The sequence below is a fragment of the Lathamus discolor genome, chromosome 1 (genome assembly GCF_037157495.1).
Source record: "Lathamus discolor isolate bLatDis1 chromosome 1, bLatDis1.hap1, whole genome shotgun sequence".
Taxonomy (NCBI): Eukaryota; Metazoa; Chordata; class Aves; order Psittaciformes; family Psittacidae; genus Lathamus; species Lathamus discolor.
In genome coordinates, this window is record NC_088884.1 from 77,206,713 (window position 1) to 77,229,983 (window position 23,271).

Here is a 23,271-nt window from a genome sequence, read left to right on the forward strand (position 1 = left end):
GTAAGGTATCTCTTGGATCTTACATCTGGACTGCTTTAAAATAAAAATCAAGGTTTTTTCATTAAGAGGCGTGCTTCTCCTCTGGATGTATGACATCCAGACAACTGCTGGATGTCATACAGAGCCCATGCAAACATAGTAACTTGTTAGCAGAAATTAATGAGCTAAAAAGTCGTAAAATGTGTCAAATCATTACTAAGTCACAAAAATGACCCTATGCTCTGCCCTTTGTGGAATATTAACCGTGAAGTATGATGTAGTTAAAGGTGACTGAGCAGAAAGCTGGCTAATGTTTACAAGCCAATCCATCAGTTCTGTGACTCTCATCTAAAATAGTTCAGTCTTCCTAGTAGAAATTACTACAAACCTCTGATGCCTGTCATGTCACCTTTTAAATTATTTAAATTTTTAAGTAATTTTTGTTTGTTTGTTTTGTAAAGAGTGATCACTCAAAGTTGTTACAAACTGAACACCAATCTTTGGGAGTTTCAAACGGCATAGCTATTCCATTTTGTAAAATGCATGCTTCACAATCCGTGGAGATTAAAAAGAACCCTCTAATCTCATCCATTCTAAATCAACATTCTCTAAGGTCTTTTATATTTTTTTCTTGGTAGTAATGAAGCTACAACTGCTATTCAATTTTTAATTTCAGTATTTTCCTGAAGGACATGATCATAGAGGGCTAGTGAAACCTCTACTGGAGGGTTAAAACCTAAACTACTCTTCTATAATAGTTAAGTAAGAGAAACAGATATGCACATTCCTGTGTGGTTCAGAGTTCTTATCCATTCATAAAGGAATAATCCAGAGCTAAATTTCTTCAGCTTTTCAGATACTCTTTCTAGTCTCTAAATTAATTTGAGGTTATCTGATTCAAAGAATTTACGTTTCCTGATAACCTTATTTCAGCTATTTTGATGGTCCTGCCTGCTTGTATTAGAGCTGTTTAATGTTACACTTTTCTGAAATAGGAGTCAGAAAAAGAGGCCTGTCAGCTTCTGGATAAGTTTGCAACCTTTAAGCAAGTAAAGGAAATGGCACGTAGCAATCTATCTTGACTTTTTGTCTGGACTGTGTTCTTCCTCTTTTTGCTATAAGCAGTACTGAAAAAAGAGGAGTATGTGATTGTGACTCTTGGTTAGGGGTAATGTAAAAAGGACGTGCAAATACAAGCTGATTCATTCCATTGAACCCACGTCCGTGTATAGTCTTTCTTCAAACTTCACTACCTTGTTCATAAGACTGATGGGGAAAAACAGAAGTGCAATACACACTCATTGATTTGCACAAGATTCTGGGGGACTTGCTTGTGTGACTTCTTGAAAGCTGCTTAATTTGGGAGTCATCCAGTCAGGAAACAAAAGTAATGAAATTGTGTTTTAACCCATTCAAATAGTGTTTGTGAGCAGTGAATTTTCTAAAAAATAGCCATTGTGAACTGTGGAACCATACAGCTCAATAAGTTCATATCCAGTGAATAGTGAAGAATGTTTAGATTTATAGCTGGTGTTAATCAGTGCTGATCTAATTCCATAGAACTGCCAGTTAGCCCTAGCAATTTTTGTAATTATTAGCAGGAAATGTCCCCAGGTTTCTAAATATAACAAATTGAGCCTAAGAACTCCACTGCATGCCATAAAGGCATACCTATTAACAAAAAATGGACTAGAAGACTTCTGTGGAGTAGCTGTGTTTTCCTGTTAAAATAATAGCAGATAGTACCTTTCTCCACCATATACCAGAACCTTTGACAGCAGCAAATTTGTTTGATCAACTCTGTTAATCCACTGCCTATAAACCCTTCAGGTCTGTGGTCTTCTTCCACAGGTCTGTAGAATTACTTGAGAAAATAAAATCAACTGATGAAAAGCTTAGGTTTGCACACTGTTAAAAAAAATAATCAAAACAATTTTTCAGAGTATTTCCCCCCAAAAAGCCAAACTGTAGTTTTATCCATGCTATAGCAAATACAGATGTTCTCATCTGATTCTGAAAACTACAAGTTCCTGTTCTTGTCCAATACCAGAGAGAAATACCAGCTCCACAGGACCAATCTGAGGAGTTGAACACTTGGTAAGTAATGGACTATTGCAATCAAACAAACCCGTAAATGCACATGGAACAATTATTCTGCTGATAAATATGTTTATCCCAATGTTTTGCCCTAGCTGTTGCATGAAACCTTTCATTAGCATCATCTTCTGGAACTGGCCTTTCAGATGATAGCCTAGATTCCACACCCAAACAGCTGCACCTTAGAAGGTCCTTATACAGTCCTTGTTCAGTTTATGTCCAGGTACCTGCAGTCTAATAAGTCTTACAAACGTGTCTACAAGGTTTCCACAGCAGGTCGTGAGGCAGTCATGTAACCTCTGTGCTTTCTCCCTGCAGGAAGCTTCATGTGCCTATGTGCTGATCGTGACTGCTGTATACTGGGTTTCTGAAGCGGTACCTCTTGGTGCAGCAGCCTTAGTTCCTGCTTTCCTCTACCCACTTTTTGGAGTCATGAAGTCCAGTGAGGTCAGACCAGTGTGTGCTTTTTATCATTTAATATTCTTACTCACACTTAATTATTTGAATAAAACTAATCTTAATAGACTAACAAGACTAAGAGCTGTAGGAGGAAAAATGGTGCATCTTGTAATGTGTAACTTGGGCTGACCAGCTCTTTCTTCTACTGAAGATAGATATAGGAAAGGCTATATTAGTCAAGAGGTATGTCCATCCTGTCAGCTACTGCATCACAAACAATTCCTAAAACCTATTGCATCAAAGGATCACAACTGTCTACTTCTCCAAAACCATGTAAAGAGCAGTTATTGATTATGTATAAGGCAAGAGATTACCTGTGCTAAACACAGTTACCATTTACCAGTTAAAACTAGGTAATTTTGTTATCCAGGTGAATGTCTAGTCGTTTTTCCAAACTGTAACCTTAGTGCTGTCTGTAGCCGTAAGTTTTAAGGCAGAGTAGCCATACAAAAAAGTCTCTGTGATCAGTTCTGAATTTGCTTACTTAAGTTATTTTTTGAATGTTACCTTCTTTCATGATATGCCAAAAATTTATTTCATTTCACCTACAGCTTTCCCCCGCTACATTTTTCTCTCTCTTTTTTTGAGGGTGAGGAGGCATCACTCTTGATTTACAAGGACTAGAAATATGGATAAGAACACAGAAGATTATATAGCTACCATAAAACTGTTGAATTTCTAACACAGTCTAGCTCTGGGAATACCCGTAAATGGGTCAAGCATGAACCAAGAGTTTTATGACCTGTCTTATTCCTCCCAGTAATGTGACAACTGTGTAATATAATCAAATACATTTCCATACCAGCACAGTTGAATATTTTCAGGATTTTTTTTTTTTTTAACATAAAGGTAAAGTAGTTATATATTTTCATTACAAGAATCTGCAGCGTATTGGAGAAGGAAAATTTAAAGGCAGCCTGACAGAAATTCAATGTAATATCAAATTATATGACAGCGAGACTACTGCAGAGAATGTATTATTTGCTTTAGGAACATTAAAAAACCTCCGTATTTTAATATAATCAAATCTGACGATGCTGCAGTATTTCCCGTATGCTGTTTTGTAATGCCAAAGAAACCCAGGGCTTTTGCATAGCAGTTTAAGGTACAAATAACTCACAGGGGCTTAAGAACATGACTTAGTGTGTTGTATATATATGTATGTGTGTGTTAATAAGAATATTAATATTTGCTTGTTTCTCAAAAATGGTTGTGAAAGAAATAAAGGAAAGCAACAGATTCTTTATGCTGCTGGCTTGAAGGATTTCTTTCATTCAGTTCAAGATCTTTTTTTAACAAAATAGCAGGAAAATAAAGAAAGTTCATGGGAAAGGAACCAGTGAAAGGAAGCCAGAAGAGAAAGATATTTAAAAGTTCTGGCAGACAGCTATGATGGCCAAGGCTCTTTAGGCCATGATGGGGATTTGTTAAATAATTTAATACTTAATATGCTGCAACATTCACAAAATAACATTAATGTCATTATTACACTTTTATGGAGGAGCATCAGTATAACTGAGGACAATGGAAAAATACTGCTTCTGCTGATTTTAATTGTTTTAAAATCCTGGCACCTATGTTTTGTTAGAGGTATAGTTTTGAATGGAAGAGAGGATGTTTTTGCAAAAATATCACAGTAAAAACTTGGATAGGATTATGTCAGAGAAAAATGAAAATTTTTGCTAGACTCTAAGCATCTGTTTGTAACTTTTGTTTTCTCCCATTTTGTTTGCTTTCACACAAGAGAGTGTCTGTGTGAATGTTTCAGCTTGTTTCATTTGTTATTTTTTCAGTCACTTCACAGAATATCTTCTTAGTAAACCCCAGATTCAAGAATGCTGTTTTAGAGGATCATGCATAATTTCTGATATTTTTCCTGAGCCAGTTGATGTTTTTGCTCAACCTCTTTAAATTAAAGCTCTCTTTTTTGAAAATTTAACCTATTTTCTTGATAGAATGGAGATGGATTTCCATGTGAAAAGCTCTGTCACAGGGTTTGTGGATCATCACAAAAATATCCCTTTATTGCATTCAGAGAGCATGTCCCAAAGGACATTTTTCCTGAACTGTAATATCCCTTTATTGCATTCAGAGAGCATGTCCCAAAGGACATTCCTGAACTGTAGGTACTACGGATGCCACATCTTGCCCAACATTTGAACATGACATAAAAAATATAAACAAGATAGACAATGACACCTCCAACATTAAAAAGCAGCTGAAGCACATGAATAAACTGCTTTCAGAGCAGAGGTTTGTCTGTGGCTTTTTCAGTCTGGGCCTTGCTGAGTGTGACTGATTGTCTGCAGGCAGTGAACATCCCGCTCAAAGAAGTAAAATTTCCCTTGATTTCTTCAAAGCTGAGAAACCTATCAACAAGTGGGTATTGAGCCTTGTTTTTTGTAAGCACAACATAAAATATTAAAGAGAACATTTTTGGCTTATGACTTCTTCATTTTTTCCAGCTCCCTGTCATTTTTTCTCTAGAGAGAAATACCACGATACCATATTTCTTCTCATTCAGCATGCTCTCTGTGTAGGGTAATTATTGCTTTTTAACTGACTGTTTCCCCTTTACCCTTAATGCAGGTGGCTGCTGAATATTTCAAAAACACAACTTTGCTCCTCATGGGCGTGATTTGTGTAGCAGCTTCTGTAGAAAAGTGGAATCTTCACAAGAGAATTGCCCTGCGCATGGTCATGATGGCTGGAGCAAAGCCAGGCATGTGAGTGAATCTTTGACTTCAGGATAGTATGAGCATGATAGCAGCAGCTTGAAAGATCAAATAACTGTGAATTTCCCATCCATGGGCAAAAGGTCTGGGGCTCTTTTTCATACCCATTTTGCCTTTCAGAGTTGGACAGCTTCCAATTTTATTTCATCCTCTTTCTGCCAGCTCCTACTCCTTGCCTTGTTGTCCCTTTGATTTATATTTTTTACTGATACTGGTTTTAGTCTCTCTGTTCCTTCTCTGCCTGTTATTAAACAAGCACAAAAGGATGCTTAAACCCTGGATATGTTGAAAACTGCTGTTTCTCACATCCCATCACGATTCCATGTGGCAAAAGTCTTCCAATGGTACGTTGTCTTTCTTACAACAGTTATCAGCACAAGGCAGCATTTTATCTGCACACAGCATAAAATTTTGGCACCTGCAAAAAGACCCCATTTAGTTATCAGTTAACTAACGAAACTGTTAGGCAAGGAGGCCTTTAATATTTCTGAAAGTACCTCAAAGAGATTTCCCTGTGTTGCACTCTAGGTTGCTTCTTTGCTTCATGTGTTGTACCACAGTGCTCTCCATGTGGCTTTCCAACACATCCACCACAGCCATGGTGATGCCAATTGTGGAGGCAGTTCTCCAGGAGCTAGTGAATGCTGAGGAGGAGCACGAGGTCATCAGTACTGCAGGCAGCACCATTACTGAAGAAAACAAGCCAATAGGTATTTGTCAATATTGGCCATTCTTTTCTCATTTGTTTATCGGTGACCAGACTTGTTGATACACATTATCCAAATTCTGTCAAGGTCAGAGCTGTCTGACTTGCACTACCAAAGATGCTGGCCCACACTCTTTCTTTTGTACTCCGACACTTCTTTAAAAAATTAAAGAAAGTTTCAAGATGTGACGGGAGAATTGGAGCCAGGAAACTATTTATAATGAATTAGGGCATGCACTGGAGTTTGTGTGTCATAAACTCTTAGGATTTTACAGGGTTGGAAGGAAATCTCTGAGAAGAAATTCAAAGAAATGTAGAATAGACCCAAAAGCATGCTCTGTGACAATCTAACACTTGCCAATTTACCCCTCTCCTTCCAGGCTGCCTAGGTCAGAGCAGGTGTCACAGAAAAACCTGGTAAGAGCTCCAAGGTTCATTTTGTTCGTTCCTTCCTAGAAAGAAAGTATTTGGGAAAAAAGGAACCTCTCTTTTCTTGCAATTCCTGGATTCCAGGCTGGAAATGTTTTCATCTAACCTTGCCTATTTTATGGAGATAAGATACTATTTTAATTGCCAGAGGCACATGATCAGAACAATATGACTCAATAAAATGCTGCATAATGGTCTTAGAGCACCTGAGATGGCTTGGACAAGTTTTTGTTTGCTGTAGCGTCTTCAGGTTCAGTGGTACGGCCCAGTGGCTCAGCTCAGTTCTTACCCTAAGGGCTGCTTTCTCTTCGTTCATTGCAGATCTCAATGAAAAGCATGGCCAACATTCACTGGAGCTTATCTTCATCAACGAAGAGTAAGAATGAACCCTGTACATCACGACGGGAGATATGAGCCCTATGCATGTTGAAAAGAGATGAACCCAGGAGTAGAGCCAGGAAGGGCAAGCAGAAGCTTACAAGTGAATGTTTCACATGTGACTGACAAGGAAGGCTTGTATGAGAAATGGGATTAATATAATGCTTTGGATTTAACTAAAACTTCCCAGTATTCATTTGGGGTTTTTAACTCTATGGTCATTTTAGAGAGAAGGAAAATATTTTTCAGGGTTTAAACAATCTTTTTTTAAAGTCTGTGTTTTGTACTGTATAAAAGAATGCCGTCCACAGATTCTTATTTCTGCTCCCCTGAAGGAACAATGATGGGGAGGACCCAAGCACAGTATGGAGTAACCATAGGATGTATCCAGTGGGAAAACACTTAACAGAGAATTCCTGAGGAAAGTCTGAACTGTCTACATTCAAGACAAAGATGAAAGCAGGGGAGCAGGGGGAGGAGGAACTAACAAAACTTATCCCTCTTCTCCACCAAAAACCTGTAAAATATTTCTTTCAATATAAACAAAATTCTTCAGAAGCTTGAGACACTAACAGTTTCAACCAGGTCTCTATTTTGGGTAAGATCTAGTAAGGGTAAAAGGCCAAATCAAGAAAATTACTAATTTTTGTCAGATTATCAAGTTAACTAGCAGTTCAAGATACTTGAGAGAATATTCGAAGTTATCATCTTAAAATTATGTTATAGGCTAAATCCTGAAGAGCATTTTCTTACAAGGTGTGAGAATAAATTGCACAGTCCTTTATTGAGCTCCTTCTATATTGTTAACAAGCATTTAAAATAAAAGAGAAACAAGTTTTTGCTACACCTTTAAATATTTACTTTAAAACGAACACTATCATTCAAACTCCACATATTGATGACTTTCAGTTAACTTGCAAGTTCTGAATAGTTTTGTCATTAGTCTGGAGACATAATGAGTTCTCCAATATTCACTCTGCTATCTCTTTTTATCCCAGACATATTTTTCGTGAGGTATAGAATCAAGTTTTCTGTTTGGCATTGTGCCATTAATCTCTTTAAGCCCTACTGAAGAGTATGTGTCGGATGTTTCATGACAGAACTATTATAAAAAAGTATTACTTGAAAAAGAGCTTGAAATTTGGTGGGAGAAGAAAAGTAGTACATCTTCTGGAATTAAATCTGGTTTCAGTGTCAAAATAAAAGTTCAGCTACACAGGAAGGATTTTTGTGAAGGCTTTAATGTGATACAGGTAGGTGCTCAGAAAGCATTGGAGAGGTTGGCAGAGGAAGAATCTGAGCAGAACAAGTCAGCAGTAGCACTGTATTGCTCAGAGATTCACTCTGCTGTGAAGGAGTCATTTCCTAGATTGGGGTATATACTCCCTAGAATATGTATTTTTTTCTTGCATGGAGGTGGAACCCCATTACTATACAGGTAGAGATAGAGCTGTGAAACATAATGACGAGCCTGGCCAAGTCACAACAGAAGAGGTACTAATAAATAGAGGTCTTCACCATTTCTGTAGGTCCTAGTTCTCCAGCAGATGTTGTCCCTCCTACCCATGATGTGTGCCTTTTAAGGAAGCTGGGTGAACAGGCATTTTTAAAGTATTATTTTCCTTTCTTTGTTTTTAGTGCTACTACTACTGACTTCAACTCCTTGATGCACTCAAAGGTATTGTCATAGGTAGTATCTTCTGAGTTATATTGTCTTCTAATGCAGGAACCATCAAAGTGCACACAGGTCTGCAACAAGCTGCTCTTCCCTTTATTTCAAACATATAGTGGTTGCTGGCAGAGAGTACATAATGCAGAATGTCCTGATTTGCATTTAACCTACCTGCCTGCTTGCACAAATCAAATTAGAGAACATGAGCTCTACAGTGTTCACTGTACTTACTGCTGGAGGTCCTGAGACTGAGTCAGTAAACTAGCAATTCCATACAGTTTATAGCAAGTTCAGGTTCAGATATGATCTTTTATTGTCCAGGTATTGCCAGCTTCTGCAGCTGAGACACCTCCGTTACTAAAACAACCCACACATATCACCAAGTCTTAGTCTCTAGCAAGGGACCTGTTAGATTCACCTACATAGCAGAGGGAGAAGACCTAAACTTATTATAATCTTACTTTTAAGATCACATGACAAAGCATCAGAAATCCTGATGTAAGTGCTCCTAGGAAGAGAAGAAAGGCTAATCCAAAGGCATTTGCCTCCCTACAGAATATGAATGGTGTGCACATGATAACCAACCCTATTGGAACGATGAATTCTAAGAACAATGGGCAGCACCTACCTCAGGTAAGGTAGATGTTAGATCTGGGGGGTGAGGGAAAAGGCAGATGTGACCATCACCTGCTCCCACTCTTTCATATTTGTTCCTTGAAAGCTGTGTTAAATGAAATCGTTCTCCACCATCCTACAGCAGCCATGGCTTAGCCCTTTGCTAGTTCTTGCTCCCATTTAGATGCTCCTACCACAGGCATGTTCAGAAGACCTTCCCCCAGTGGCCAGTACAATGCATTTTAGCTTTACATTCAGTAATGTGATCACAAGTTTCCTTTCTTATTTCACTGTTCTGTCCAGTTTATTTCTGCAAAACCTCCTTGGGAAAAACAAACAGACAAACAAAGAAACAAACAAAACCCCACAAACCCACCCCCCCAAAAATCCCAAACAAAACAAAACTCAACACAAAAATAATAGCCCTGACTCAAAAAACCCTACTCAGAACTAAACCAGCAGCAAGCATGGACCATTTAACTTCTCAGTCGACTAGTCTTAGCATCCACTTTTTGTCTTGCCAAACACCCACCACCAAAATCTTTCATTACATCAGCCCATTGCAGAATTTCTACTTCTCCTCAGTAGATCCAAGAAATGATTGCTGTTTGGACTACAATTATGTAGTATCTTGACGGTATAAGCTGATGTCCAGGAAAGATTGGCCTAAAATCTACACGCAAATTTACATTCATAGTTCAAAAGAATCTGAGTGTATGCTTCCAAAAAAAAGGTAAATGTGCTGCTCCTGATACTTAATTATCTCTTATACCCATTTCCAATACATAATCAGTGATTATTTTGTAACTAATATATTCACTTCACTTTTAACCTAGAGGGATTTTAGCCAGGGTCCCCTCGCCATGATGGTGAACCATAGCATGACTGGTTTTACTACATAAACCCAAATTCAAATTATTAAAATTAACAAATCTATCTGAACCATTTGCTGCATTTTTCCTGATTCTAAATTACAACCTGGGGATGCATGTGAAGTGCCTTGAAGTACTGTTTGTTTTTTTCAAGTTGATTTTTCAATGCAGAAACTTTCCTGTCACTGCTAAAAAAGCTTATTTTGGAGCAGCATTTTCCTGCAACTTTTTCTTCCATATGCCCATTGCACAGCCTTTTTCAAGCTGTTTCTGAGACACCTAGCACTCTATTCCTAATTAGAAGCGCTGAGCCTGTACAAGTGCAAAAAGACCACCAATCTTATGTCTGGTGGCTGCTTATAAGCCTCAAGGATTATGAATTCCTACTGCTGCAGTTCTAGCATCCTGCCCCTGCAGCCCACAGAGGGTTTTGGTATCCCTCTGAGATTCCAATCAGAACTGGAGCTGGCCCAAACCATAGCCAGAAGTCTGATAATTGTTTGTCTTACATTTCTGCCACAGACCAGGCAATTTCAGGCCCCTGGACAGGTTTCTAGTTCTGACCGCATTTAATCCCTGTGAAGAAAAAACTGCCCCCTCTTAAGTAAACCTGTTGTTTCTCTGGGACCAGCATTACCATGGCATTAGAGCCAGTTGGCCTCCTGTTCTGATCACCTGCTTTCTTTGGTTAATCTATTCCCTCACAGGCTCAGATACTGGTCCTGCCTCCTAAGCCCTCAGAACTGGGCCTGACCACCAAGTACCGGTATCAGACCAGACACGACCACATGGTCTGTAAATGCCTCTCACTGAGTATCTCGTATGCAGCAACCATTGGGGGACTGACGACCATCATAGGGACCTCGACTAGTCTCATATTCTTAGAGCACTTCAACAAGTAAGTGATATTCTGGCTGTGTGAGAACGATGGTTGGGTCATTATTGTCTCTGTGCCTTTCCCCACAGGTTATCTACCACCTCAACGAACCCTTGTAAGACAGTCTGTAAAGGCAATTTTGTTTCCTCCTCTCATGTAACGGTAATGTAACTTTTCTTCATGCACAGAGCTGATTCTGAATATCTACTGCTGCCACTGTTGTCATGGTATCCTTCATTTCTCTCTCTGAAATGGTGTTAGCAAAGAAAACTAATTTTGGAAGCCATCCTTAATCCAAGGATTCAGATTTTACTTTATTTTCAAAGATCTTGCTGTTATGACAATTGCACCAAATGCACGTCAGACATTTTTGTCAGAGCCCAGCAGACTACAGTCATTATTTGTGTGATCGACAGTAAGACATAAATAGAGATTCTAGGTGAAATAATTCTTTAGTCTGTCATCATTAAAAAGAGCTTTAACAAAATCAACAAGTAAGGCCAGAATTTCACTCCTGATAACTCTAAGGGGTTTTGTGTGAGGCTAGACAATCCAAAACATCTGGTCTTAAAGGAGAGAAGTACTATATGGCTCATCTCTTGGTCAGGCACGGTCAATGATTGACATTCTATGGCAACTGATCTCCCTATGCACATATAACGCAGCTGTTGCAAGCACATAGTGACACAATTTTTCTATCATGCTGTGACATATATATATGTGGGTGTGCATGTGCATCTATGTATACTGGAGGTGCCTGTCCTTTTGCTGTTCTAACTTCTTGTGCACCCTTTTTTTCCTTTACAGCCACTACCCAAAGGCTGAAGTGGTGAATTTTGGAACCTGGTTTTTGTTCAGTTTCCCCATCTCCCTCATCATGTTGGTCCTGACTTGGTTCTGGATGCATTGGCTGTTCTTGGGTTGCAAGTAAGTGCAGATTGTTCAAGATGCATGGATTAAAAAAACAGGGAATCTGTGTCTCCTCTAGAAAATCTCTCATAATGAAGTTTCCAGTTGCAAATGGCAAAATCTAAGCCACAACTTCCTTCTTCTTGATGGAACGATTACTGGAGGAAATCTTATTGCTTAACTGCACTGCATAGGCAGCAGTGTACAGTATTGCTGCTTGAGACTGAAGTGCCTGGGTATTGCTAATAGAAATCTACTATGCATTCAACGTTTTTTTTTACTCTTATGACCAAGAGGATCCCATTGTGGACTAAAAACCTTGTTAAAAGCCCTTTCAGAAAAGTACAGCTTAAAAGATGAATAGAAACCCAACTACAAGTGAACAAGTTACTTTTCAGATCTGCCCCCAGCTCAATGAGGTTAATGTAAGACCAGTTAAAATTAAAAGTAAACAGACTCCATACGTATTTCTCTAATAGCCTAAGAGATGCATACCTTTTGATACCAGTAAGTCCCTCAGCCCTAAAATAAGAAAAAGGTTCAGTCTCACAGTTCATTTGTACCACGTATGTGCTTTGCAGTACTCAGCAACAGCAGTTAGTGAAAATTGCCTGTGTGCATTTAGAGTGGATTAGTTAGCTTGCATTAAATTTTGGTGCAGACACATTTACTCAGAATTAAAATGACCTTAATTTGGTTTAGTTTACTCTTAAAGCTGACATGACTAATTTGTTTCACCTAAGATAATAAATACGTTGATAATGACTTCTGCTTGCTGCTGACATTGACTAGATTTGAAGAGGTAATTTAGAGATGAATAGCTCCATGCCCTTCTTTCAATCAGTATCCTGAGCCTTGTAGTTCCAAATTAAAAAACTAAAGTAAGATTTTTGAGGTTTTGGGGTTTTTTTGTTGTTGGTTTTTGTTGTTGTTTTGTTTTGTTTGTTTTTTGTAGTTTCGGGTTCTTTTTTTTAAATTTTGAAAAGAAACAGGCCTTAACATGACCCTCAATTACTTTTTTTTTTAATAAATATAACTGAAATTCCACATTGCATCCAAGACCTCCTGCTGCTTAATGATGTTCTAAATAATACTGGCGACTGACGCATTATTGACTTTTTGAGAAGGACTGGTTGATTCCAGGCCTCCTTAATCTCTGAGTCCTGTTCACTAGAGTTCATTAAACATATTATGTTAGGATCTGGGCTACAGTACTCTGCCCTCACATCCACCTAAGCCTAGAAACACTTACAACAGGCTTTTATAACAAGCTGTCAAATGTCTGTGAATAAACATTTACTGAATTTCTGTAATGTTAATGTTCTTTTCCCAGGAAGCCCATTGTCATCAATGGGTTCTTACCTGGCTCAGTAAGACCTTGCTTTTTAGGCTCTAGACTAGATCAAAGAGGAAGGATAACAGACCCATCAAATGATTTTTGTCAGCAAAGCATAGCTAAGGGTAGAATCATTAATATAGAACTGGCCATTATTTAGCTCTTCTCTTCAGCTGGAATTTACTGGAGTGTAACAGCAAGGTTTGAGAGGAAATTTAAATACTTAGAGGTGCAGTGCTAAGGGCACTAAAACTAAGTGTCACGTAAGTGCCCATTTACAAGTGAAATGAAAAGCCTGTTCAAAACGTTTTGTTAACCAGACATGGTCTACCTGCATCTTGAGCTATGCAGAATCTTTAGAGAATCTGTCCTTAACCAGATACATAGAAAGAGATTACAGTCCATAGTTTGGCCGGTGCTATGGCATGGATCTCTAGTTGGGTACCAAATAAGATATTGAATAGCAGGACCCACGGTATTTCATTCACTGGCGTCCCTATTGCTGCAGCCTATTTTAGACTGTCTTAGCTGCAGATGTTTCTCAACCTACCCAGCACACCTTGTGACAGAGGGCACAGTTAGAGTGGAAAAGCAGAGATCTGTGCCTCAAGCCACAGCAGAGTAATGCTACTGGAAAGAAGAAAAGTAAAAGGTTGTAATGAGCCTACAAGCATATTAATTCAAATCAGGAATGTCCGGGCTTTGTTATAGTATGAAGGCAATCTGAATAAACTAAGGATTTCACCTAATTTTCATACAAATGTGGAGCAGGTTTAAATATATCTAGCTATGAAATGTGTTTGCACTTGTATGTCCCTGGCAGAAGTACAGGGATTTTTCACCAGGACAAAACACTAGATTGATTGCCTTGGTCTCCGTGGCAGAGGCAATTTGGTGCTACAGTGATTGTGCCTGATTTAGAAACAGCTGATATTAGTAGAAACAAACCGGTCGTGAAAGCTATTTGGATCCTCAGCTCAGCTTTCCCACATTGCTTACTGTGAATCCTGTATCCTGGGCTGCATCAAAAGGAGCATGACCAGCAGGTCAAAGGAGGTGATCCTGCTGTGAGACCTCACCTGGAGTATTGTGTGCAGTTCTGATGTCCTCAACATAAAAAGGACATGGAACTGCTGGAACAAGTCCAGAGGAGAGCGACGAGGATGATCAGGGGACTGGAGCACCTCCCGTATGAAGACAGGCTGAGGAAGTTGGGGCTGTTCAGCCTGGAGAAGAGAAAGCTGCATAGAAGCCTTCCAGTACCTGAAGGGGGCCTATAGGGATGCTGGGGAGGGACTCTTCATCAGGGACTGTAGTGACAGGACAAGGGGTAACGGGTTAAAACTTAAACAGGGAAAGTTTAGATTGGATATAAGGAAGAAATTCTTTCCTGTGAGGGTGGTGAGGCACTGGAATCGGTTGCCCATGGAGGTTGTGAGTGCTCCATCCCTGGCGGTGTTCAAGGCCAGGTTGGACGAAGCCTTGGGCGGGATGGTTTAGTGTGAGGTGTCCCTGCCCATGGCAGGGGTGTTGGACCTAGATGATCTTGAGGTCCTTTCCAACCCTAACTATTTAGTCTAGTCTAGTCTAGTCTAGTCTAGTCTAATTTTCAAGTCAAACCTGGGCACAAAAACCAGACCAGGCCCCATAACATGTTGGGTACTCCTGATCCAACTGAAAAGCAGTCCCCTATTAAATGTCTATTTACAGCTGGCCTCTTGTCACAGTCTGTCAATGTGATGACAAACTATCCATTGGAGGCTTCTGGCACCAGAAAAAATCTAGCCAATGCCAGCTGTTTGAGGAATACCAAACAAAGGGAGACCAGCCACAGCTAGAGGTGGCTCAGAGTTATCAGCTAGTATTAGTCAGACCACCTGGGGGTACCTTCCTACTACTCCGTCTAGGATTGAATCTCAGAAGATATTGAAACTAGACTACGCAAAGTCACTCATGCACTAATTTCCTTTCCCATTGCCATCAAGCCTTGCCCCACTTACATCTTCTCTCAACAGGCCCTGGCAACTAGAATTTTCAGTTTGCCTCATTACTGTTATTTTTTATGAGGGTTTGCTTTTTTGGGTTTTGTTGTTTTTTTTTTCAGTTGATGCCCTTGTCTAATTTTACTGTGCTATTTCCCTCAGTTTTAAAGAGACCTGTTCTGTGAGCAAGAAGAAGAAGACCAAACGGGAAGAAATGTCAGAGAGAAGAATTCAAGAAGAGTATAAGAAACTGGGAAATGTCAGGTAAACCAGACCTGCCTTCCTCAGGAATTTGCCTCTCTAGGGAGGAGCATCCTTTCATATTGCCCTCCATGTTGTTTTTGGCTCATGTAGGTTGTTATTAAACTGTCAGCTCTTTCTTCTCCTTTCCAGGATAGAAGCAGAACTAAATGTAAAAATGAACTGATATTAAAGACTGTTAAAAGCATGCATTCATATAGTTGTTTATTTATTTCTAAAGAAAAAAGAAATAAAATGAAAGATTCAGGTTTATACTAGGATCCAAAGGTCACCTGAGTCAAAGTTTGTCTCTGCCTTTGAACTAATATGCAAATTGTTAGAGAACCCCACTTCGCAATTCAGCCACATACTTATTTTAGTGGATAGAAGTTCCCTGTTTAGCTGAGGCTTTGCAGCAGTCTCCCATGCCATGAGATGTCCAGCCTTCCCAGTTGCCACCATCTTTTTTCATGGTGGCAAGAAATGTCTCTTGAAAAGATTATTTTGCAATATTTTAATTTTTCAAACGGGATGATACCTCATAAAACCATTATTCTCAAAATATATTTGTGTTGTTCAACTGAAATGTTGACAGATCAACTCGCTGAATATGATCAACTCTGAATCTAAACTGTTGTTCAGACTGTGACTAAATATGAAACCATACTTAATTTAAATCTACCCTACATTAATTAAAACTCAATATCATCAAGCCAACTTGTATTTGTGCCACGTGTTTAAAATATCAGTGTAATTTACATTACAATTTGTTTGTACCTTTACTACACTTTTAAAAAATGCAATAAAATCTGTTTACAGTGGAATATTAACATAAGCTTTAACTTGTTAACACATTTAATTAGATAATAATCCAAATACAAAGCATTTATAGATATTCTCCCTTAGGTCTTGCCCATGAAAGATTGAATTGCAAATACGGATATTTTTAGCTTAATTTTTTACTAGGTTTAGAGAGTTTTCAGCTGGGAGCCAAATGTAAAATTCTTTAATTCAAACTAGCCTGCCTTTCTATTTTCTGTATTTTCTGGGTTTTATCCTGGTTTAGGGATTAATTTCTACTTTTTCACTTCTGGAACTTCCTCTTGTTTTTTCAGACAGACCATGGATTTGATTCCTAGGGTTTTTTTCTTTATTTTTATTTGTTTTACTTCTAGCTATCCTGAGATGGTGACTGGATTTTTCTTCATTCTGATGACCTTGCTTTGGTTTACTCGTGAGCCTGGCTTTGTACCAGGATGGTCATCTTTTTTTGAGAAGTAAGTGAAATTACCTAAACAATCACAAAGGAATATAGCCTTGCTTCTTTGAAATTTCTGCAATAATTTTTGGCCTTATAACATTATCAGCCACTTTTAATAAGGTGGTGAAAACTGAAGTCTTGTTAATCTACATCTGTTCACATGATGGAAAATTGTATTCCTTCTCAATAAGCTGAGTGAATTAAATAGAGAAAGTAAAATAAAACATATTTCAGGTGTAAAAAAATAGAAGGGTCAGATTCTGAAGTTAAAACATTTTAGTGCATTCATAGAGAAGCTGTCAATGGAATAGGTTGCAAAGTAATTAAAATTGCTCATTTCAATTGAATATTGCATAGGTGGTGATTGAAGCAAATAATTGTTATTTCATTTTAAATAACGTTGAATCAAATTTTATTAAAAGAAACTATAACACACAATAAGCATATGAAAGTATAAGTGATCTAAAGTTAAATTTTCTTTACTTTTCTACTGCATAATTTTTTAATTTTTTTTTAATCCTAATTTTGATAGAAAACAGATTTCTAATATTGGGATTTCCTGAGGCTCTCTGGAGTATGGCACTCCTCAAAATATTTTCTCAGGATGAGTTTTAAGCATTTAATTTAACATCAATCTACAGTTCATTTCTAAAGGATCACTTGGGTGTGGCTTTTCCCCAGAATGTGTTTAGAATTTCTTGCTTTTGGTAAACACACTGTTTTTCTCTACTTCCAAGTAAACCAAAAGGGATTCCTTTTTTTTTTATCCACTAGAATATTAAAATTTGTTGAACAGTGGTTGAAGTTGGCTATAAGAGTCAGTTTAATAAATAGGAAAAAAAAAAACAATTTGAATCTTTAATACGTAGACATATATTTCCAGTGTGCTGTTAGTAAGACTTCAGATGTGGATATACAACTTCACGTGCAACAATTACTTGGAACCATGTTCCTTGTTTGGAAAGGTTTCTTTTAGTGTACCTTTATGATAACCCTACTGTTTCTTTCCTAGGAAAGGTTACAGGACTGATGCCACTGTCTCTGTATTTCTTGGTTTTCTCCTTTTCCTGATTCCAGCAAAAAAGCCTTGTTTTGGAAAACGAGAAAAAGGTGAGGAGGATGGAGCAAGAAAGAGATCTGGCACATATTCCAGTGCCCTTCATGACATATTTCTATTCTCTGTAAAATGTTCCAAGAAGAGATTTTTATTGTGGTGGATCAGGGTTCAGCTGATCCAATATCAGCCCTTCCTACATCAAACCCTCACTTTTGTTGCTTTAACTTCTATTGTCTCATCCAAAAAATGGCAAATAGATCTCTTGCCTGAGGCCACTATCTCTTCTTAACAGAGTTAATGAAATTTAGGACTGAGTTTTAGGAAAGGTTCAGATGGAGTTCCATATAGAGAAATATAATGGTGATGCTTGCAAAATTGGCTGAAGATAAGCTCTAATAAATAATCTGGTCATCACTTATAGAGCAGAAATCATTGATAATGTCATAAAATAAGCATAAAAGAGGTCACTAACTGTCAGACAAAGTGTCAATTTTGTGCAATGCTTCCCTTACAGTCTTCTTGACAATAATTTCACATTCACATTTGGGTAGCACTCAGTAGTGTTGACAAGTTTGCTGTCCAGGCTTTCAGCAGTCCTGTGTAAAAGTCATATTGCCTGCATAGTCTTATGTATAACTACAAATGTATGTAGATATGTTATTTTTTATATTGACATATATTATGCAGCATTTAGGAAAAAAATAACACTAAGAAAATACTCAGGCATCTAAAAAATAATGTCCTCACATAAAACCTAGGGGCATAAATACACTTTATCAAGCTTTATGGCCTAGTGGAAAGAGTAAATGACCTTCTTGGAGAAAATAACCCCACTGTAATTTCATTTCTCCATTTTTGCATTCTATGTGTATTTTACATGTGTATAAACACAACAGAGAACATAGTCCCTCAAAAAGCTATAGAATGAAACACACGGGTTTATAACTGCTAGCATCAACAGATCAGCCAGGGGGAAGGCAGGGCATTTGGAATTAATAAGCTGCATTTTCTGAGGCCAAGCTAACCAGAGAAATAGGGTACATGCTTATTCACCTCTTTCACAGATAGTTCTAAGATAACTCTCATTAATACTACATTGTTCCTATTAGAATGAAAAATGCAAAGATCTTTACAAAAGGGCCAATGTAACTCTGGTTACACATTTGCTCTATTTTGATACAGGAGATGGTGAAAAGTCAACAGACATTAACACACTGGATCCTATTATCACCTGGAAGGACTTCCAGAAGACCATGCCCTGGGAGATTGTAGTATTGGTTGGAGGAGGTTATGCTTTAGCAGCTGGATGCAAGGTACTGATTTGTATTTTTATCCTCCTTCCTAACAGAATTATAAACCTGGACTTTTATACCTCTGTATGTTCCTATGCTCACCAGTTTTGATTTACAATGTGGGTACTTTCAAGTTGGTACACAATCTACTCCCTACTCCCTGTACTCAATGGACAGCTACCTAGCTAACAAAAAGATGGTTAGGACTTGTTAGTTGTGTGAACATCTGCCATTTCAGATGTTTTTTCTAAAGCATCTAAATATCTAGATATTCCTACAAGGCTGGCAGACAGGACACGGGATCTCAGGGAGATGTCGCACTTTCTCAACTAGCAACTAACCAGATAGAGGGGGAACACCTCAGCTGCCACTGGATGCTCTTCTTTGGGCAACTGAGTCAAGTTTCTAGTGCTGACTGGACAAATAATACTCTAGGCTTTACTGACTATAACTACACTCAGTATAATTCATGAATACACATCTACCTCTCCTATAGACTTTTACATGTAGGCAACTAAATTTGTATATTTTAATCTCAAAATGAATTCTACCCAGACTGTACAATCCTTCACCACCAATTTGCAATACTCCAGATGCATAAGAAAGAGCAAAGATCAGTGTAATACTAAAAATACCTTTTTAGTATTATTAACTGCCAACTGTAACTCTTTGTTACTAGGAGCAACTATTTATGAGGCACTCCAGTGAAATTCAGTTTACTGAACAAAAGAAAATGCATAACACACTGACCTGAACTTTGTTTATTTGCTGGTGGCATTCTCTGATGCAAACTGCTCCAAAGAGGAATCTGTTTTAAAAAATATACTAAGTATTCAGTAATTCTTGTGCTTCTGACCTTTCTCCAGACCTCTGGCCTCTCCACATGGATTGGAAGCCAAATGCTTTCCCTCAGCAGCCTTCCCTACTGGGCTGTAACTCTGCTGGCCTGCATTTTGGTGTCACTAGTAACAGAGTTTGTCAGTAATCCAGCAACTATAACCATCTTTCTACCTATTTTATGCAGCATGGTGAGTAAAAACAATGACATTTTCAGTCTGTTGTTTCCTGATAGGCTCCTGGGAATGTTTCAGGATGTCAGGGTATTGGCACTCTATTTGCCCAGCCCTGGCTCCCAGTTGAATATATTTTTTAGCTTAGGAAAAATAATAAACTCAGGAAACCAAAGGCATATTTTAGCACCGAGAATTTATTCAATACCTTTCAAAGTGAAAACAGCTGCTGCGCTGACAGGTTCATAGTCTGTGTACAAGAAAAGGTGATGATGTAATGAACGTAGGTGAAGCCCATATAAGGCTTGAGATACTTTTATCAATGTTATTGTAAATCCGATGTTCATTAGCAATTAGTCACACACTCACTACTTGTAAGAAAAGACTGTAGTACTGAATTTTATATCAGATTTAAATGTATTCAAGGGGATGATCTGGTAAGCATACCATCGTCCAACATAGAAAGCAGCAATGTTTGTAAGAGACAGGAATAAAACAGTAGATTGGTGACAAAGGCAGAAGAAAGAGACACAGATTTCATTTTATACTGGAATAGAAGTTACAGAAAATTCTCTGATTTATTTTCTTTCTTTGTAATTCGAAGCTTTTCTTACCAAGAATGTGGGTCATTAATCGTGTTTCCCTCTTATAGCAATTTTATGTGATTGTCCCAAAGTATATTATGTGAACAGCTCTGAGTTAATATGAAAATATGGTCAGATGAAAATAAGTAATTATGTTTGTATGGCTTATGAGTTCAGATTTACTTCTGCTCATGCAGGAAGAGACTCTCCTGAAAAAAATTTAGAGCAGTAATATACCTTTAGTAGTCTGAATTGCCATCTTAAGGCAGTGTCTCTTTTTTGACTGCAAAAGTAACCTGGAAACACCTCCCTCCCCAAAATGAAGTTAGTCTTATGAGTAACCTTCCATTTCCCTCTGACATAAAACTAGGCCATGGCAATGTAAACAAAAATGCAACATTTCACCAATACTAAAGGCTGCAGTGGAAGAACAATTCTCTAGACCACCGTAAAGTGGCATGTGTGTTTGGACCACAAACACCTAGCTTTCTCAATCACTGTTTAGGAGGACTTCACATAATGGTCTCAGCATATTAGCAATTAAAAGAAAGACATTCTTCATGTCAACTGGCTGTGACTTCTGTTGGGCTAAGACTGAAGTAGCATTCAACGTTAAGATCCAGAAGACACAACACAGAATGTCATGGAAAACAAGTGGGAGAATGAGCAAAGGTGGTCTAATAGTAACAATATCCACTCTCCCTCACTGTGAAACGTCTCAAGAGAAACCCCTGGAGCATGATCAACTCCAAATTTTTGCACTTCTTCAAAAAAAAAAATAAAAACAAACAAACAGCCAACCAAACAAAAAAGATCCAAAGCAAATTAAAAAAATACTTCCATACTTAAGTTTAGAAACTGGGGAAATGAGATCCACAGAATCTTGTCTTCACATAAAGCAGAGAGGGTCCTTTCATCCTAACTATGAGCAGTGGCTTTTCTTGGTTAAGTGAAACACCTCTCTCTCTTTCCAGTCAGAAACCCTACTTATCAACCCTTTGTACACCCTGATTCCTGTCACCATGTGTATCTCATTTGCGATGATGCTACCAGTGGGTAATCCTCCAAATGCCATTGTCTTCAGTTATGGGCACTGTCAGATTAAGGATATGGTGAGTCTTGAGATCAGGTATATCCTCCCATGCTTCATGAAACCCCAACACCTTGTCCCCATATCAAACAGCAATGATAATAACTGTGATATTGGTGCTAGTATGAAGCCTGCATAATAGAGACTGCACTGCTGCCTTGCAATTGAGCTGTCAGGTTAAGAACATCCATACATCTGCTGTATGATATATATATATCTATCTCAACTTTAATTTTCATGAATGCAATAGTCTAAATTGGTATTAAAGAACAGGAGTACACAATCCTTTGCATTGACCTGCTAAGAAAAGCACGGGAGAGCATAAGAAATTAGATTACCACATAGCTCCACAGTAAGTCATGTAGCTATCACCCTGCTATGAGTGATATAACTCCGCATTCTGATTATCAAATTGAGAAGTACAAGTGACAAACTGAGCCGTTTTCCAATGTACTGCATCAGCCCCTGACTACCACTCCTGAATACTCCCTACAATCGACAGTCTGATACATAATACTCGCTGTGAATTTCTGGATCTAGGATATTAGTACACACAGTTAATCACACTACATATAAGTATACATACAGACACTCTACTGCTTTCTTTTTTCCATGTTAACTGTTCCATGTTAGCAAGCTGCCATTGACCATGCTCTGATGTGTTTTGCTTTTGTAGGTGAAAGCTGGCCTGGGTGTAAATCTGATTGGCCTAGCTGTGGTCATGGTGGCAATCAACACTTGGGGAATTAGACTCTTCCAGCTGAATACTTTCCCAGAATGGGCAGCGGTCAGCAACATCACTAACCAAACATAATCTCCAAAGGAAAAAAAAAATAAAAAAATTGCGAGACCAAAGTGAGTTGGGACAAAATATTGGACCTACAATGCACATATGAAGAAAAGAGAAAACTTCTGGATACACAGAACTAGGATCCATAGGAAAACCATGAAGAGAATCCACAGGAAGGTCTTCTGCGTAAGCTTTTCAGTTCTGAAAATCAGTATGAGTTAAAAGGAGAGATTAGCTTTGCTCTGTTATTGCCTTCCTTATGATACATAACTCTGAAAAAAACTCTCCTCCAAGTTGTCTGCCTATGGCGCTTTCATGCCTGAGAACAATTATGTAGGACTTGTAAAACAGGGGATAGAGGACTCCAGTGACAGAAGACACTGTAGTCAGTAGTAGGGTATAATCCTACCATTAATTCCTTTAATTCTTTATTAATCCTACCATTAATAAAGAGAATGGAGAGTTTTATTCCCAAACCCAAAGTTTTAGAAGTCTACTTCTTTCAAAGGCTAATTATTGTTCTTCTTTTGAGGTGACGCATCAGCATGTTGGAAAATATCCAACACCTTTTCACCTCACCCATATGGTCTGGACAGAAACACAGCTACCAACTATTAGCTACAGCAATTCAAAGGGATAATAGAAGACACTAATCAGATAGGAAGTCACCTCCTCGGAAGCAGAATGTTGTTTTCCCACAGCACTATTATAGTTTCCAATATTGCAGTACTTGCAATCTATACTTTGGAAGGAAGAGCTTCAGAAACAGAAAGTTTTGTTCAATACCTACTTTCTTTGCCTTCGTACTGCAGCTTGAACTCTTTCAGCAGGGGAAGCTGTGACCACTAAAACCTTACCAGGCCAACAGACCCATTGCTCTCCTCTCTCTTTGGCTGCTGTT

The 23,271-nt window shown here is 38.3% G+C and overlaps 1 protein-coding gene across 1 annotated transcript; it reads left to right on the plus strand.

Annotated features, from left to right (window-relative positions):
- Nucleotides 1-208: 208 nt before the first annotated feature.
- SLC13A4 (solute carrier family 13 member 4) lies at nucleotides 209-23,251 on the plus strand. Its single transcript, XM_065664153.1, has 17 exons — nucleotides 209-266; nucleotides 2,196-2,299; nucleotides 2,395-2,523; nucleotides 5,125-5,261; nucleotides 5,799-5,980; nucleotides 6,727-6,781; nucleotides 8,422-8,461; nucleotides 9,011-9,088; nucleotides 10,650-10,840; nucleotides 11,627-11,746; nucleotides 15,209-15,310; nucleotides 16,462-16,563; nucleotides 17,560-17,657; nucleotides 18,787-18,917; nucleotides 19,763-19,924; nucleotides 21,465-21,602; nucleotides 22,257-23,251. Exons 1-17 carry the CDS (start codon nucleotides 209-211, stop codon nucleotides 22,392-22,394), a joined length of 1,965 nt encoding a protein of 654 aa, XP_065520225.1. The 3' UTR covers nucleotides 22,395-23,251.
- The last annotated feature ends 20 nt before the right edge of the window (nucleotides 23,252-23,271 follow it).

Bases quoted from the DNA above. Each gene is read 5' to 3' on its own strand.
- SLC13A4 (XM_065664153.1), top strand. From the start codon at position 209: ATGACCCTATGCTCTGCCCTTTGTGGAATATTAACCGTGAAGTATGAT. The intron at 267-2,195 runs GTGACTGAGCAG...ACCTTTCATTAG, and splicing joins GAAGTATGATGTAGTTAAAG to CATCATCTTCTGGAACTGGC. The intron at 18,918-19,762 runs GTACTGATTTGT...ACCTTTCTCCAG, and splicing joins CTTTAGCAGCTGGATGCAAG to ACCTCTGGCCTCTCCACATG.